At 36.2% G+C, this 14,910-nt stretch overlaps 2 protein-coding genes across 5 annotated transcripts; one reads left to right on the top strand and one right to left on the bottom strand.

Moving 5' to 3' along the window:
* Positions 1-8,270: 8,270 nt before the first annotated feature.
* DMAP1 (DNA methyltransferase 1 associated protein 1) lies at positions 8,271-10,845 on the top strand. Of its 4 annotated transcripts, none has more exons than XM_090159889.1 (11): positions 8,271-8,412; positions 8,486-8,543; positions 8,606-8,700; positions 8,776-8,896; positions 8,959-9,033; positions 9,103-9,345; positions 9,406-9,720; positions 9,783-9,851; positions 9,922-10,170; positions 10,512-10,631; positions 10,695-10,845. In XM_090159889.1, the coding sequence occupies exons 1-11, from the start codon at positions 8,378-8,380 to the stop codon at positions 10,755-10,757; spliced, it is 1,443 nt and encodes a 480-aa protein (XP_090016015.1). In that variant the 5' UTR covers positions 8,271-8,377; the 3' UTR covers positions 10,758-10,845. The 4 variants fall into 4 exon arrangements, with proteins under 4 accessions (XP_090016015.1, XP_090016016.1, XP_090016014.1 ...); XM_090159890.1 differs by having other exon boundaries at positions 8,603-8,700; positions 9,922-10,149; XM_090159888.1 differs by having other exon boundaries at positions 8,603-8,700.
* On the bottom strand, positions 10,751-13,945 carry LOC149925477 (protein regulator of cytokinesis 1-like). The gene is made up of 9 exons (XM_090159887.1): positions 13,791-13,945; positions 13,193-13,724; positions 12,958-13,131; positions 12,609-12,906; positions 12,408-12,544; positions 12,092-12,340; positions 11,569-11,778; positions 11,349-11,504; positions 10,751-10,926 (listed from the first exon to the last, which is right to left on the bottom strand). The coding sequence occupies exons 1-9, from the start codon at positions 13,856-13,858 to the stop codon at positions 10,858-10,860; spliced, it is 1,893 nt and encodes a 630-aa protein (XP_090016013.1). The 5' UTR covers positions 13,859-13,945; the 3' UTR covers positions 10,751-10,857.
* Positions 13,946-14,910: the final 965 nt, after the last annotated feature.

The following is a 14,910-nucleotide window of genomic DNA, read 5'->3' as shown; positions in this document are numbered from 1 at the left end:
ATTGGTTTAAACATAAGTTTATGGTTTTACTAATTAAATTTACATTTAATTTTTTTAATTGTCGTTTCGTTTGTTTACTGATTGATTTTATATATGGTAACGATATTACATTTTTAATTTAAATTCTATTTTCTACTTCATTTTTAAGAAGAGTAATAAAAAAATGTTTTTATTTTTCTGTGAGTTCACATAATTGTTTCACTGCTGTGTTAATCGTTTTTCGTACCTTCCGATCAATTGATAGCGTATAGGTGGTATTCACGAGAAGATAGCGGCCATTGCTCGCAGCCCCACAGCAGGCAACTCAATCCGCCGAGACGGCCAGTTTGCCTGGCCCCTCTCCGTTAGCCTGGGCCGAAGCCCAGTTACCAGCCCACACCGGACCGAAGTCGGAGGAGGAGATAGGACCATTTGGACGGAGCTAACATCTCCCAGTGCGCCACCGCCCGTGCTGGGTTACAAGAGCCCAGCGTTGCCAGACTTGAAAAACGGAATTATTGTATTCTTGCTTAAAAATTATTGATTCTTGGGATAAATTATTGCAATTCTCATACGGCCAATTTTAGCGTTAGCCGCGCGAAATTCAAAAATAATAATAATAATTAATAAATAAATATAATAATAAATAATAATTAAATAAAAATAATTTATTGCACATATTTAAAAAATTACAAATTTAAATTTTTAAAATAGGAATGCGAGTCTTAGAATAAAATATCTCTACAGAATCAGATTCTTCAGACAATAATTCAACTGTAAATATTAATTTGTTTTAAGAAAGAGTTTCAATACCAATTCCAAAATGAAAACTTACAGTTATTAGAAGTCACCATTCTTTTTAGAAAATAATAATTGGTATAATGTTACCCATGTATCCCTAAACTGCTTTCAACGTGATTCTCAACCACTAACCTAATATTACTAGACTTGTCCAAACATGGAGGAAGCAACTACTATCCTGGAGAAGAAAAGCAGGCGCGCGAACAGCGGCCCAAATGCACAATACACCTTTATGCCTAGTAGAGTGTCGCCACCTTTTAATGAATGAAACAACTATAACTTTATAAAAATTCCGTAATGACTGTCTTAAAATAGGAGTCGCTAAAAGCCTACGAACCAGGCTGAACGCCTGCCGCCTCTAGCGGATTTTCGTGCCGCACTTCGAACAATCGGCCCGTGCTAGAGGTATCGTAGTTTCTTTCTCAATTGCCCAAAGAACTCCAAACCCAATGATAAGTGATAAGCAGATAACGATAGGATTGGCGCGGTACATAGAATATCCATGGGCGCACTGAACAAGGGAACTGAGACCAGGGTGGGAAATAAGGATTCTTTTGAAAGTGAACATGTTACCATAGTCTATGGGCAAGGCCCGGGTTTACGGCCGAAGCCGAAGTTCTCCGAACTGTCATAACCAAATAAAAAACTGACGAGACTGGAAAAAACCATCTTAAACTAAAATTATTGAAATTATGGTACACAACTTTAAAATTATTGTAAATAAGCGTACAATATTGTACAAGCCTAAAATTATGGTAAGACCAAAATTTTGGGCTAAAATTATTGTTTTGTACAATAATTATGGTACGTCTGGCAATGCTGCAAGAGCCGGACCCCGACTCCCCGGTAAGGCCACCAGTTATTGCACACTCCGACCCCTCGTGGGCCACTACGCAGAGGGAATGATTAGCCTATTTAAGGTACCCTAAATTCAAATATGCAACGTAAGTTGCTGATCCCTTTAAGTGTTTTTTTTTTCGGTTTTTACCGTAAACATTCGATATTTTATTTAAATTTAAAACTGATTGAAAGTTATATTTTTAGCTAGTTCTTGGCACATACTACATACGGTAGAGACGATATCATTTAATTTGAATTTTAAGATAATTTTTAAGCCAGTCAGCGGGACCCCCATATCATCGTTAATTAGGTCGGCCCTATTCGTGGTAGAAAGGAAAGTGGTGGGTTGATAGGAAATATCTAAACTTAACTACTTTTCTTAGTTTTAGATCGGGCCAGGCCAGAGGCGTATTTTTTTTAATTTTTTTAATTAATTCCAGGTGTTTTAATTTTTTTATATACATTTTTTGTACACTCATAAATAGTCAATAAAATACTAGTAAGTTATAAATGATATTTTACGTTTAATTTAACTAGTTTGTACACTCCAATTCGAATTCAACCAATTAAGAACACTTAAACGGTTAAAAGTTAAAACACGCTATTCTAATGTAGCAGACGACGTGCACTGGTCATTGTCCGGTTTATTTATTACCACGTCCCGAGATATAATCACAATTATAAGAAAACAAGACAGATATTTATTTTAGAAAATATTAACGGAATAAGCAAAATAACGGGTAGAATTTATCATAAATTTAGACGCAAGTTCAATTCGAAATAGTCTAAGAGCATACAATAACGATTTAAAATCATAGTTTAATTGAAATAATAACGATTTAAAATCATAGTTTAATTGAAATAATAACGATTTAAAATCATAGTTTAATTGAAATAATAACGATTTAAAATCATAGTTTAATTGAAATAATAACGATTTAAAATCATAGTTTAATTGAAATAATAACGATTTAAAATCATAGTTTAATTGAAATAATAACGATTTAAAATCATAGTTTAATTGAAATAATAACGATTTAAAATCATAGTTTAATTGAAATAATAACGATTTAAAATCATAGTTTAATTGAAATAATAACGATTTAAATTCATAGTTTAATTGAAATAATAACGCAGAGAGTAGAAAACTCATGGAATACCCTGCCGGTTCCAATTAAGATTAAATCGCCTATTTTTGCGTTTAAGAGTTGGATTGACAAATTTTACGGATGGTAATGATCACGAATTCATTCTCTTTTTAGGCCCTGAGACCCTGTCAAACTTTAAAATCTTATCTGAGCCGCTTGATTAATGGGCCGAAACTTGTAGGGCAATGGGAGAGTCCGGCTTCCTAGAATTTAGCCAATTTGCGCGAAATGGGTAAACTTCACTGTTAGCTCCATAGATATAAGAAATGTATATAAAGGTCTAGATAAATTTCGGGGCGTCTAAGCCTAACATAAAATACGGAATTGACACCTAGCAGACACCGAGGAAGCACGTGACCAAGAGCGCGAGGTCTCTTAGAATTTTAGTACTAAGTGCTTGACCTTTCCGCAGGCCGTAGTCTTTAGACACCATCTGTTGGTGACTTTTAGTATAATTTTTAAGCAGGAGACAATGGCTCTCGCGACGATAGCACGAGCTTTCTTACCGATAGATTGCGCCTTATAAGGATAGCCTGCAGAAATTACGCGTTTCTGCTAGCTATCCCCTCCGTATTAACTCCCTTTGAAATATTTTATCTAGACCTTTATATACGTTTCCTATATCTATGGTTAGCTCCGAAATAAAAAACGCCCACCTCCCCCAACAATTCGAGTGGTTAGCCATTGGAAAAGACCATATATACGCTTCGCTTACTAGACAGGCTTGTTCTATGGCTCAACTTGCATACCGATTAAGGCTCCATCTCGACGCTGGTCAAAATTTTCCCCTAGCTTGAGCTGTGTTACTAGTGGCGCCTCTAGCCGCGGGTCCAAATATTAACCCAGCTTTTACAGTGCTACAGAGGTGTTAACAGGTTTTTCCTAGGAACACGCCTGTCAAGCAAGCGAAGCGTATATATAGTCTTTGGCCAGTGGCTAGAGTGACAGCGCGTCAGCCCTCCAGAATAAAACCGAACGTTGTCCACTTGTTCCGCAAATAAATTGTATTATACACGTCTTGAAAATCTTTTCCAACGAGATTTTGCTTTCCTGAATAGTCATGGAAATTATTACAGGTGAACAAAAAGGCAGTCGCGTGTTTAAGCAGGATGGTTATTTGTATTTAAGAAATAAAAAAAGCCCAATGGCACCATTTACTTTCGGTGTAATTTCCAAACTAACAAACTGCAGTTTTGCGACCTGGTGCTGAGCGTTTGGAGATGTGTAATAACCATGGACACAATCACAACCCACCAGCAAGAAGAACCAAGAAAATGGAGTTCAAAGGTAAATTACGGACTTTAGCAGCCTCAAGTTTCGCCTCGTCTCAGAAGAGTTTTCGACCCCCTTCGTATGGAGTAAGTAAATAATTTTCGTCCGAAAATCAGACAGTTTTGTAAAGACGATTTGAAAATGACAACGGTATATTTGATATTTAGACATGACGTCACCAACGTGTCTTATACCAACATGAAAAGCATGATGGGTAGAGCAGCACGTAAAAGATTTCCGGTGAATCCCAACAGCATTCAGGGTGCTGCAGAAAATATGGCTCCAAGAGGCATAGCTGAACACTTTTCTACAGATTCTTGTGGGAACCCATTTTTCAGAGTGATGCTACCCCTTTTTCACACTCTGGTTTTGGTGTCTCAGTACATGGCGGACAATGTGATGCCAGAAGCAACGTCAATGTTTGTAGACGGCACATTTAAAGTTCCAAAACTCTTCAAACATTTAGTTGTGATTCATTTGGCAGCCAACCGTACAAACTATGTAAGTTATATTTTACTTATTTTAGCAGAAGTACTGACAATAGGAACTTTAAATTGGTGCAGGTTTTCTCGGCCGTTTACGCGCTGATGACCGCAAAATCACAGCAGGCGTACAACGAACTCTTCCAGTACGTTTCACAAGAGTTTCCTGCACTACGTCCGACCGAAATAATGACTGATTATGAATTAACAGTCTCAGGCGTCATTTTCCCGCCGCCCAAATGAATGGGTGCTGGTTCCACTTTGCGCAGGTAAATAAAAGCACCTTATACATTTTACATTTATGTCGCAGTAATTTGTGTAGTAAATTTAAAACATCCATTTTTGTAAAATAAATTAGGCTATATATCGAAAAATCCAAACCGCGCATTTGATAAATATCTACAAAGTTAACGGATCAGCTAGAGACGCATTGAAAATGATTATGGCGCGTCCTCACTTACGGATTGAGGAAGGATTGGATATCATTAGATTTAGAATTGCAGCAATGGCCTATGTGCGTAGATAAATTATTCGACTTTTTGTAATATAATAGTAATGAATATAACGGCTACAATAACGTAATTATTTATTTAGCTACCCAACACTAACGTCGTAAGTTTGCTGCATTAAATGGACTTGCTCAGTATAATAATAATAATAATACTTGCTCAGTATGTCCAAGACTACTGGATTAGAGTTGTAACGCCGGCGGTTATATCTGTCTGGAACTTACTGAGGAGGACCAATAATGATAATGAATCGTGGAATTCACGATTTAACAGATTAGTGAACTATCAAAATATTGGAATTTGGAAATACATTGGTATAAATTAAAATCATATTGTCGCTTCTTAATATTAACCAGTAATTTTCTGTTCTTTAGATCATCTCCAACTGACGGAAGACTCTCAAAGACGAGACCACTCCACCGCTCTTGAAGGGATGAAAATTCGATCGACACGTAATAAGCTTTAGGTACAAAATGATAAATAAAGCCCCATTTTCATGCTCGCTGGTAGCGGGTAAAAATCGACAGAATCCGCTTCCGCAACACACTTTTTCACTTTCCGCGTCAATCTGTTTCAAACAAATATTTTAGCTTTATTTTCACCTTGCGAGTGGCGGATGCGAATTTTGACAATTTTTATCCGCTACCAGCGAGTATGAAAATGGGCCTTGAGCAATATTTTGAGTTAATTATGTTTGGTAGCCGAATATGAGCTCTTACCGAAGAATTTCAGAGCGAACAAATCGACATCGTTCAATTCTTAGAGCGAGCAAAGCACTTTATAAGCCCTGAGAATGACGAAAATGACCAAGATTTCGGAGACCCACAAATTCCAGGCAACCAACCGCCTCCATCTCCACCACCGTTTCCAAGACCATCCCCACGACAGTCTCCACCAGTTTCTCCACGGTCTCCACGACCGACGCAACTACCGTCTCCACCCCCGTCTCCAGGACAGTCTCCACCAACGGTTCCACGAACGTCTCCACCAGTGGCGCCTCTGGTAGTAGCCCAACAACTACTACCACCATCACCACCACCACCACCAGCAGCAGCAGCAGCAGCAGTTACAGCTACTATTGAGACGGTGCGCATGAGGGTAGTGCGCGATCCAAATTCACCCCTCGGAATGAGATTAGAGCTGGTCGAAGCTCCACGAAAAGACGCCGCCTTCGCTCCAGCAGTTCTTGGAATGGTTAATGGTAAGCGTAAACTAGGGACTTAGATCTGTTTTTGCAAAGTTTTTTTCATTGACATATATTCAAAATTCCGCTACAGCGCTGCCAGAACAGTCAACCGCCGTAAGGCCCCGGCAGATCGTCGGCGTCTGCCATGGCCTCCAAGGACCCATCCGGACACCGTCTTCGACCCCGACAAACGCCGCAACGATAGTGAATGGTAAGCGTAAACTGTTTGCCAAAAAACTTTTCATTGACATATATTATAAATGAGCGTTCTCGAATCAGTTGAAGGCATGTTAAGAGATTACGATCTTTACGACGGTCTAATGCCAATTGAAGCTGACCGTTCTGAGGAAGAACCTGTTGCAGCACTAATTCAGAATGATCTTCTTGAAGCACAAGTAAAAAAAATAAATATTGTACGGAAATATTCAAAATGTATTAAACCTTTTGGTTTTAGAACGATCAAAACGAATCTGAAGAGTGCAATATATGCTATGACAATATTGCCAGCACTAGAGCAATACCATGTAACCATAAAGCATGTTATAGGTGCTTTTCTATGCTTCAAACAAAAAACCAATGTCCGTTTTGCCGTAGGACAATAGATTATTTGATTGGCGTCAAGGTAATAAAATCCTGTTACTTTTTGTTTGGTAATCATAAAAAACCAGTGTTTTAAGAAGCAATGCATCTTCCCAGCCACATAAGAAATTATTTTTATGTTGAATTATAGATCTTAGACCTCATTTCTCCGACTCCACCTGAATCCATTGAATTGGGAATAATACTGCAAGAATTACAATTACGATTTCGGTTGCCATGGTTACGCGGGACCTGGGGGGCAATTCTGTAAAAAATCGAATGGGAATTCGATTTCGATGCCCTATACCATGTCGAGATCGACTTCGACAATTTGCATTGATTTATGCTTATTCGAAATCTTTACCGAATACCATTCGTCGAGATCTCGAAGTTCGAAATCTAGTTTTCGATCGAAAATTGGATTTCGAATATTTACAGAATAGGCCCCCTGTTCTGAGAAGACTACGAAATGTATCTTTATAATTAGGTGGTAGCGCCATCTATATTTTGTAAAGTTATATGGTTAAAAATAAATAATGATTAGCTAACTCACTGTAGCTTGTGTTAAAAAGGATCGTGTTGACAGAATAAAATTGTTTTAAACAACTTCAAAGGTTTGTTTGTTACGATAAATCATACATTTCAATTTCGCGTCAGATTCGCGCAAAAATTCAATTGTCATATAGTGGCCACCACCAGAGAAAGATGCCGCCACGGTAGAACGATAAAGTTGAAAAAGTTTCCTTATTGAAAGAAATTGGTCCCGCGCCAGCCAGATTTAGTTGTACCTCTATTTATTCGCAACTCATTGCCTGAATCATAGTGTATTTTTCTCTACTAACCTTGTGCCTGAATCTCTCGAGGCTTCATTCCTATGCCTTCTCAGTGGTGCCATTTTAGGGGACAAATTTTTAGAAAAAATCTTATAGAAAACATTCGTTTTTGTGCTATTACACCCAAAAATAAAAAAATAAATATATGTATTTCAAAACCAATTAGACTCATGCTTATTGAAATTTCAAATTTGTCTGAGATTTTTCAGAAACAAGTAAAGACTTAAATGGATCTTAAGGACAATTGAAGAAATAAATCATTAAACAATTGATATTCAAACTTACCCGCCTATATTAAAAACATCCCGCTCAATAGTTTAGAATTTTCCCGACCAACAAATCCTACTACGCAGAGACAAGGGAAGTCGGAGAAATGGGAAGTCGGAGTAATGGGAAGTCGGAGTAATGGGAAGTCGAAGAAATGGGAAACGTAAAGTCGGAGAAACGAATCAGCACCACGAGTTTAAGTTATCTTTTAAGTTATCTTTGATGTAAACAAAGGAAGGATAGATGGCGTTGCAAATTCTGCCCATTTCCGCTTTCATACATGATGTAACATGCGTGAGGGGGGAAGAATTTTCCCGGTCAAAAACAGGGGTGCCTTAACGCGGTAATCTTCCCTCTAGTTCTTTTCTATCTCTATGGTAACGATCAAATTAAAAATGTTAACAAAAGTACACGCTTGATGCATCCCTGCTTGATGGCACTATAGTGAAGAATTAATCTATAAAACTATAATTTTGCCAAAATGAGTGATGTGTTAGATATCTTGGATATTGAAAGGTATGTCACCATAGCAAATATTCTTAAAATATGGTAAAATTTAGTTTTAGCTCATTGTTATTGACCCTTTTAGGCCTCAGTCTCCAGAGCACATTAGTAAAGAGAGTATTATTGGAAGTGACCAGAAGAAGGTTTGATTTTTAACTAAAATGACAATATTTCGAAATATTTCTTATTGCATATATTATTTCAGCAACAAAAGAGGAAAAAGCTCTATGAATCGTCTACTTTCAAACGTCCAGAAGGAATGCACAGAGAGCTTTTTGCTCTGCTGTATACCGATAATAAGTAAGTAGATTAGTTTCATTGAAAAGCATAACCATATCCGTTAATTATTGTTTGTATTTTCTATTCTCTTAACAGAGATGCTCCTCCACTCCTTCCCACTGACTCTGGAGGGGGATATAAGCAGATAAAAGCCAAATTAGGGTTAAAGAAAGTTAGACCCTGGAGATGGGTTCCATTCTCAAATCCAGCTAGAAATGTATAGTCAACTTTCCTATTTTACTCATAAGATAATTACTAAACATTTTGATCTGTGAATAGGATGAAGCTCTCCTTTATCATTGGAGAAGGATTGCTGATGAAGGAAAAGACTATCCTTTTGCCAAATTTAATAAAGTACGTTTAAGATTTCAACTAAGTGTTTCTTTATCTCCCAATTTTTTCAAACTTTCTAATATAAAACAGGTTGCTCCAGTTCCAGTATATTCAGATACAGAATACCAGCAACATCTTCAACACCCTTCTTGGTCTCGTCAAGAAACGGATCATTTGTTTCAGTTGTGTCGTACATTCGATCTTCGTTTTATTGTAATTCATGATCGATGGAATAGTTTTGAAACAAACCCGAATTTAACTGGGAAATATCCTAAAAGATCTGTTGAAGACATGAAAGAACGCTATTACAACATTTGCAATACTTTAATTAAAGTAATACCATCTCTACTACTCAGAAGAAAATTACAAATTATTAAATTTATATTGTTTTAGATTCGAGCTGCCACAGGGCATGAACCAAAAATTAGGGTTTTTGATGCTGAACATGAAAAAAAACGTAAGGAACAGTTAAAAAAGTTATACGAGCGAACTAATGAACAAGTTGAGGAGGAACAAACCTTATTAAACGAATTGAGGAAGATTGAAATGAGAAAACGTGAAAGGGAGAAAAAAACTCAAGATCTACAGAAACTAATTACAGCAGCCGATAACAGTGCTGAAGCTGGGAGACGGACTTCTGTTGGTAATGAAAAGAAAGGGCCCAAAAAGAAACTTCCTCCCCAGAAGAATTCTAAAATGGATAGTTCTGTAAGAATAAATTTTAGATTGGTGTGTAAAACTACCAATATCATATTTTTTTTTAATTACAGGTTCTTGAAACTGCTGGCATAAAATTCCCAGATTTTAAATCTAGCGGTGTAACCCTAAGAAGTCAAAGGGTTGGTATTTCTAGACTTTAATTATATATTTTTTAGAATCGTTAACCACAGGAATTATTTTGATTTTAAGATGAAACTACCAGCTTCAGTTGGTCAAAAGAAAAGCAAAGCAATTGAACAGTTACTACCTGAACTTGGTTTAGAGTTAAATCCAATTCCAACGGAAGAAATTTGTACTCATATGAATGAGCTTCGTAGCGATATGGTGCTTTTGTACGAGCTCAAATTAGCTCTTGCTACGTGCGAATTTGAGCTGCAAAGTTTGAGACATCAGCATGAAGCTTTGGCACCTGGAAAGGTTGGTCAACCTCAACCTGTCGTAAGAAAACATTAAGCACCTTTCTCAATGGTTAACTCTTGCTTTTTACTAATACTTAAAAAACTGAAATTAGGTGCCATAATTTTGTTCCTAAGTGTTTTGCCTCAAATTTATGATGTTAACACCAAAAAAACCTAGCTAGAATGTCCAAAATTAATAAATCTGTGATCTGTTATATTGAAAATAAATTTGTGTATCCATTCTTAATGGATATTTTCCCACAATTTTGCTTTAATTTTATCCATATTATGTGCGTAAGGAAGCTAGGTAAATTTTTCGCAAATTCCCCGCTATTAATGTTAAATTGACAAAATTGAAATTTTGCTAAAATTGTGTTTTAGGAAATATCTTGCGATATTGCTGACATATCTGGAAGTGACAATACAAATGACTCCAAGGGTGATAAAGTGAAAACAATTTCAGAAATTATAGATGTAGGAGGAGGTCCAGGCACACCAAATGTAAATTTTTTTTTATTTTTAAAATACATTTGCAGTTTTCCCAAAACAATTTATTTACAACAGAGAAAACGAAGAGCCGCATTGGAGCAAAACTTAATGCTTAAAAAGATAAAAAACAAGATGTAAGATTGACCTAAGTTGAAGTTATTTTAAAAAGGCATTCTACATAAATTTTTTTTTTAAAATACTGTACAAACTAAATTAAAAAACCAATTTTTAAAAAAAGCTATACTTCATCTTCTTTATCAGCACTGGTGCTATTAAATACCCCATCATCTTTTTTCTTCAGTATTTCCTATTGATAGATATTTTTAAAGAGTTGGGCAAAATATTAACACACCAATGCATGCCCAATTTTTTTGGATACTGAACATTTGTATCAAAAATATTTTGCGGAAGTTAATGTTACCGTTCGCCAAAATTCGGCCCACTTCATTGTTGTAGGTGAAGTAGGATACGCGATGGGCTTACTAAGTGTTGGCGCTGCACATTCACTTAGCTATCGTGCTGGGAAATGTACTTTGTCCCCACCCAATATTATGTATCCTACTATACCACAAACGGAAAAGTAATGCTAGGAAATGTAATTTTTATTATTTCCGCAAAATAATTTTGACACGGAAATGTTCAGTATCGTCTAAAGTACTCAAAAAAAAAAAAATAAAATAAAATCAGACATGCATTGGTGTGCTGATACATGTGGAAACCAAAACTCACCGAAAACTCCGAATAAGTAATGGATGCTCTGGGAATGTCTTGTGAAATTGGTAAAAAACAGCCTTGTATTTCGTTCAATGCGGGTCGCTGTGGTGTAACCAGAGGCTCCAAATTCACCATTGGACTCACTGTGGCTATCTTACCAGTTACTTGTCTCTGAAAGATAGCAAAGATTCAATGTAGAATTAACTCAAAGCCAAATCACAAAAAGATATTTTACTTGGAGGTTGGAGATTGTTTTTTTAGGCGAAGAACGTGCAGCTTTGCGAATGGTTGCGGGTGAGCGTGCTGTCATACCCATTGTCAGTGGAGTTGCCAAGTTCAATCGTGGATGTTTCGAGGTGCTTGCTGGAGTGTTCTTCGTAGATTGGGCTTTACGTTTGGTAGGCGTTATTATGCATTTACCCCCTTCATTAGCTTTTTGTAGTGCCTAGTAAAAAATATTTTCAATATTGCCAATATGAGCCTTTTTAAATGTAATTAAAACTAGAAAAATTTGGCATTAAGTTTAAATCATCCGCATAAGTGAATTTTTATTAAAATTTAAATTCAAGTAGTTTTGAAAATAGGTATTGAAAAAAAAAACCAATTTGCCATTTAAAAAGAACATTTTAAATATTAAAATTTTAAAAACATAACATGCAATATAAATTAAACTATATATAAAAAATCTTAAAACGAGGGGAGCTGAGGTGCCCTTAAAATTTGTAGCTGTTTTTCAAATGCTTTCTAGAAATATTTACCCTCAATTTCTTTTCATTTTCTAGCTCAACTTTTAACGCTTCCCGTTGGTTCTCCACATATTTTTGGTAGGTAATGCCATTGATGAGAAAAACTTCAGCAGTCTCTTGTTGTTTCTGCCATTCCTCAATCAGGTTCTCTATTTCCAAATCAAGTTTAGGCAACTCGTGTTCCACACGCTTCCTAGCCTTTTCTTCTTGCAATAAGTTCCCCCCTCTATTGTGGAACCTTGTCGGATCGTTGCTCTTCTTCTAAAATGGTCATTGGAACGGTTGAAAAATTAGTTCACAAATTTATGGAAATTATCAGAAAAATTACATCATAAATTTTTTTTTGTTCCCAGACTTCGTTACGGCGGATAATTTTGGCATAGATTTGTTTGTTGTCTTCAAACATCTGCCTCCACTTATTCACTTCCAGCTCGTGTAACTCCAATAAATCCTCAGTCAAGGTGTCTTTAATTAAACAAAAATAAATTAGGAGGAGATGAAACTTGAGTAGGTTAAGATTATGGATTACCATCTTTGTATGCAACAAAGTTCTCTCTTTCCTCTTTGGTGACGTAACATTTGTCCCAATAATGCACAAGCTCTTCTCGGAGACGGTCAATGAACTTGCCAATATTCTGCTTTTTGATTTCCTGATATTTGGTAATTTCTTGTTTAAAAGTGGCGATGGTCGGTTGCCCATGATGTGTGTAGGCAGATAGAAACATTTCTCTTTCAGGTGGTTCAATGCCAAGACCATCCCAAAGTGTAATTAAACAGCTTAGAAGTCCCTTGAGGGTGATTTTATTCCGAGTTTGCAGTTGTTGAAGCTAAAAAAACTACATTAAAATCTTATTCAACAATGAAAGTGTCTAATTTACCTCCTCCATCCAAGTTTTGACCTTATGCATAGTTTCGGGAAAAAGTAATTTAGATATATTTTCATCCATAGAAACAACTGCCGTTTCAAAGTTATTTGAAGGGGTCATCTGTAAATCATCTAAAACATCCACAACCTCAAGTCTCATTACTTCTAATTTAGAAAGTCTATGTTCCTGAAAATTGTAAAAAGGAGGTTGAATTTTTAAAGCTGGCAAAATTACTCCCAATTAATACCTTCTCATCTTGCAAGACTTTTATATGTTGTTCAATTTCGTCAAGTTGAAGTTCTGATGGCACATTTGCATCATCAACATCTTCATCGCCAGTTCGTGTCAAACCATTGTTGACTGGAGTTAGATTCAAAGCATTGCAAAGTTCCATTTCTTGTTCCAGCAACGTTACGAGCTTGTCCATACGCTCATATTTGATTTTTAAAAGCTTTCCAACAGTTTCCTTCAAGTTTCTTTCTTGCTCCAGAATACTTTTTTGATCAAGATTAGCATCCACAGTGACTTCCATCTTAAGTTGCGTTTTAACAGATACAAGTTCTGTCTTCAGCTCATTCACGATGTTGACCAGTCTGATGTAAAGGCTATTTTCTTCGTCAAGCATATTTCTTTGCAAATCTTGATGATAATGAAGGAGGGCTTTGGCTCGCGTTTCACGATCATTTCCAACAATTCCAATTTTATCCCATAATTCATTCAATGTTTGGTAAGAGCCCTTTATCATAACAGTCAACTCCTCCTCCAAATCAAAACTGGGTCTATACATAGGAAACAAGCATTTTAACATGGCAAAAGGTGCAGTTATAAAGTTAGGAAATACTTACTGATTTTCTTGAACCATTTCGGCTTCAAAAACATTTACTGGTCCCAAAATTGATCTTCTATTCGCCATATTTATCAACTTTTTGTAATATTAAAGGAAATCAAAGAGAGAGAAACTGCGAACAAAGTTTCGAGCACTTGCAAAAGAAATTATTTTCAAAATCGCGCTGACCGTTATTTATATTGAGATTTTGCTTTTTGTTACGTCCATCCCCGGCTGGGAATGAATCTTGGTTACTGAGCAAGCTAAAAGGTTCAAACGGTTTTTATCTATTGCCCTAAAACTAATGATTTAGTGTTTATAAAATAAAATTGTTATGCATAGTTACATAACAAATAATTTAAAATAAAATAAAAAGTTAAGTACAGAAAAGTAAAATGGTAACAATATTTTCAAATAATTGAGTTGGTCGTACTATTATCGAGAATGTCTGGCAGTCCCGACTTAAATTTGTGTAGGTGGCAGGGCAGGAAATAAGAAATTAAAGTTATCGGACATTTGTCCAGTGACCCCCCCCTCATTTCCAAAATTTTATCGGACATTGTCCAATGACCCCCCCCTTAAAAAATGAGTAAAAACACTTGAAAAACAATTTCAATATTTATTTAAAATTAGATCTATGCAAAGTTAGTTTTGATAAATATAGGAACTAATTTTTACAGGCAAGTCTTCTTACTTTTTCTTTGTACCACTGTGTAATAAATTTTTCTGACTGAAAATCTGTTATGGAAGGATAATAATAATAGTCATACATTGACTTAAATACTAGCGCGTTTATTGGTTTTTATATTATTCATAATGCTGAAGCCTCTTTCTGCTTCTGCACTTGTGGCTTCAACACATCTTACCCGGTCACCGGATCCTCGGGCCGCCACTAATCGCCAGGCGGCCATCCCTCTCTCTTTAGCGCAGCCACAGCACAGACTCACAGTTACAGAATAAACTATCAAATATCATCTTCAGTAACTCGGAACTTCCTCATATTTTTTGTAAAATAATTGTTAATATTTTTAATTTTTAGAAAAAAACATTACCAGTTTATTGAAAAAGTTATCGGACAAATGTCCAATGACCCCCCTAAAATTTTGAAAATTTATCGGACATTTGCAAAATTTATCGGA

Source organism: Leiobunum rupestre, chromosome 10 (genome assembly GCF_980474605.1).
Source record: "Leiobunum rupestre chromosome 10, qqLeiRupe1.1.hap1, whole genome shotgun sequence".
NCBI classification, from domain to species: domain Eukaryota; kingdom Metazoa; phylum Arthropoda; class Arachnida; order Opiliones; family Sclerosomatidae; genus Leiobunum; species Leiobunum rupestre.
Note: the sequence above shows the minus strand (reverse complement) of the source record. Positions and strands in the feature narration are given on the sequence as shown.

Excerpts from the sequence above, each read along its gene's own strand:
- DMAP1 (XM_090159888.1), top strand. The coding sequence starts at position 8,378 with ATGAGTGATGTGTTAGATATCTTGGATATTGAAAG. Across the intron at positions 8,701-8,775 it reads CTGCTGTATACCGATAATAA|AGATGCTCCTCCACTCCTTC; the intron begins GTAAGTAGATTA and ends TTCTCTTAACAG. Across the intron at positions 10,171-10,511 it reads TTGGTCAACCTCAACCTGTC|GAAATATCTTGCGATATTGC; the intron begins GTAAGAAAACAT and ends ATTGTGTTTTAG.
- LOC149925477 (XM_090159887.1), bottom strand. The coding sequence starts at position 13,858 with ATGGCGAATAGAAGATCAATTTTGGGACCAGTAAATGTTTTTGAAGCC. Across the intron at positions 13,132-13,192 it reads AAGTCTTGCAAGATGAGAAG|GAACATAGACTTTCTAAATT; the intron begins GTATTAATTGGG and ends TACAATTTTCAG. Across the intron at positions 12,545-12,608 it reads CTTTGTTGCATACAAAGATG|ACACCTTGACTGAGGATTTA; the intron begins GTAATCCATAAT and ends GTTTAATTAAAG.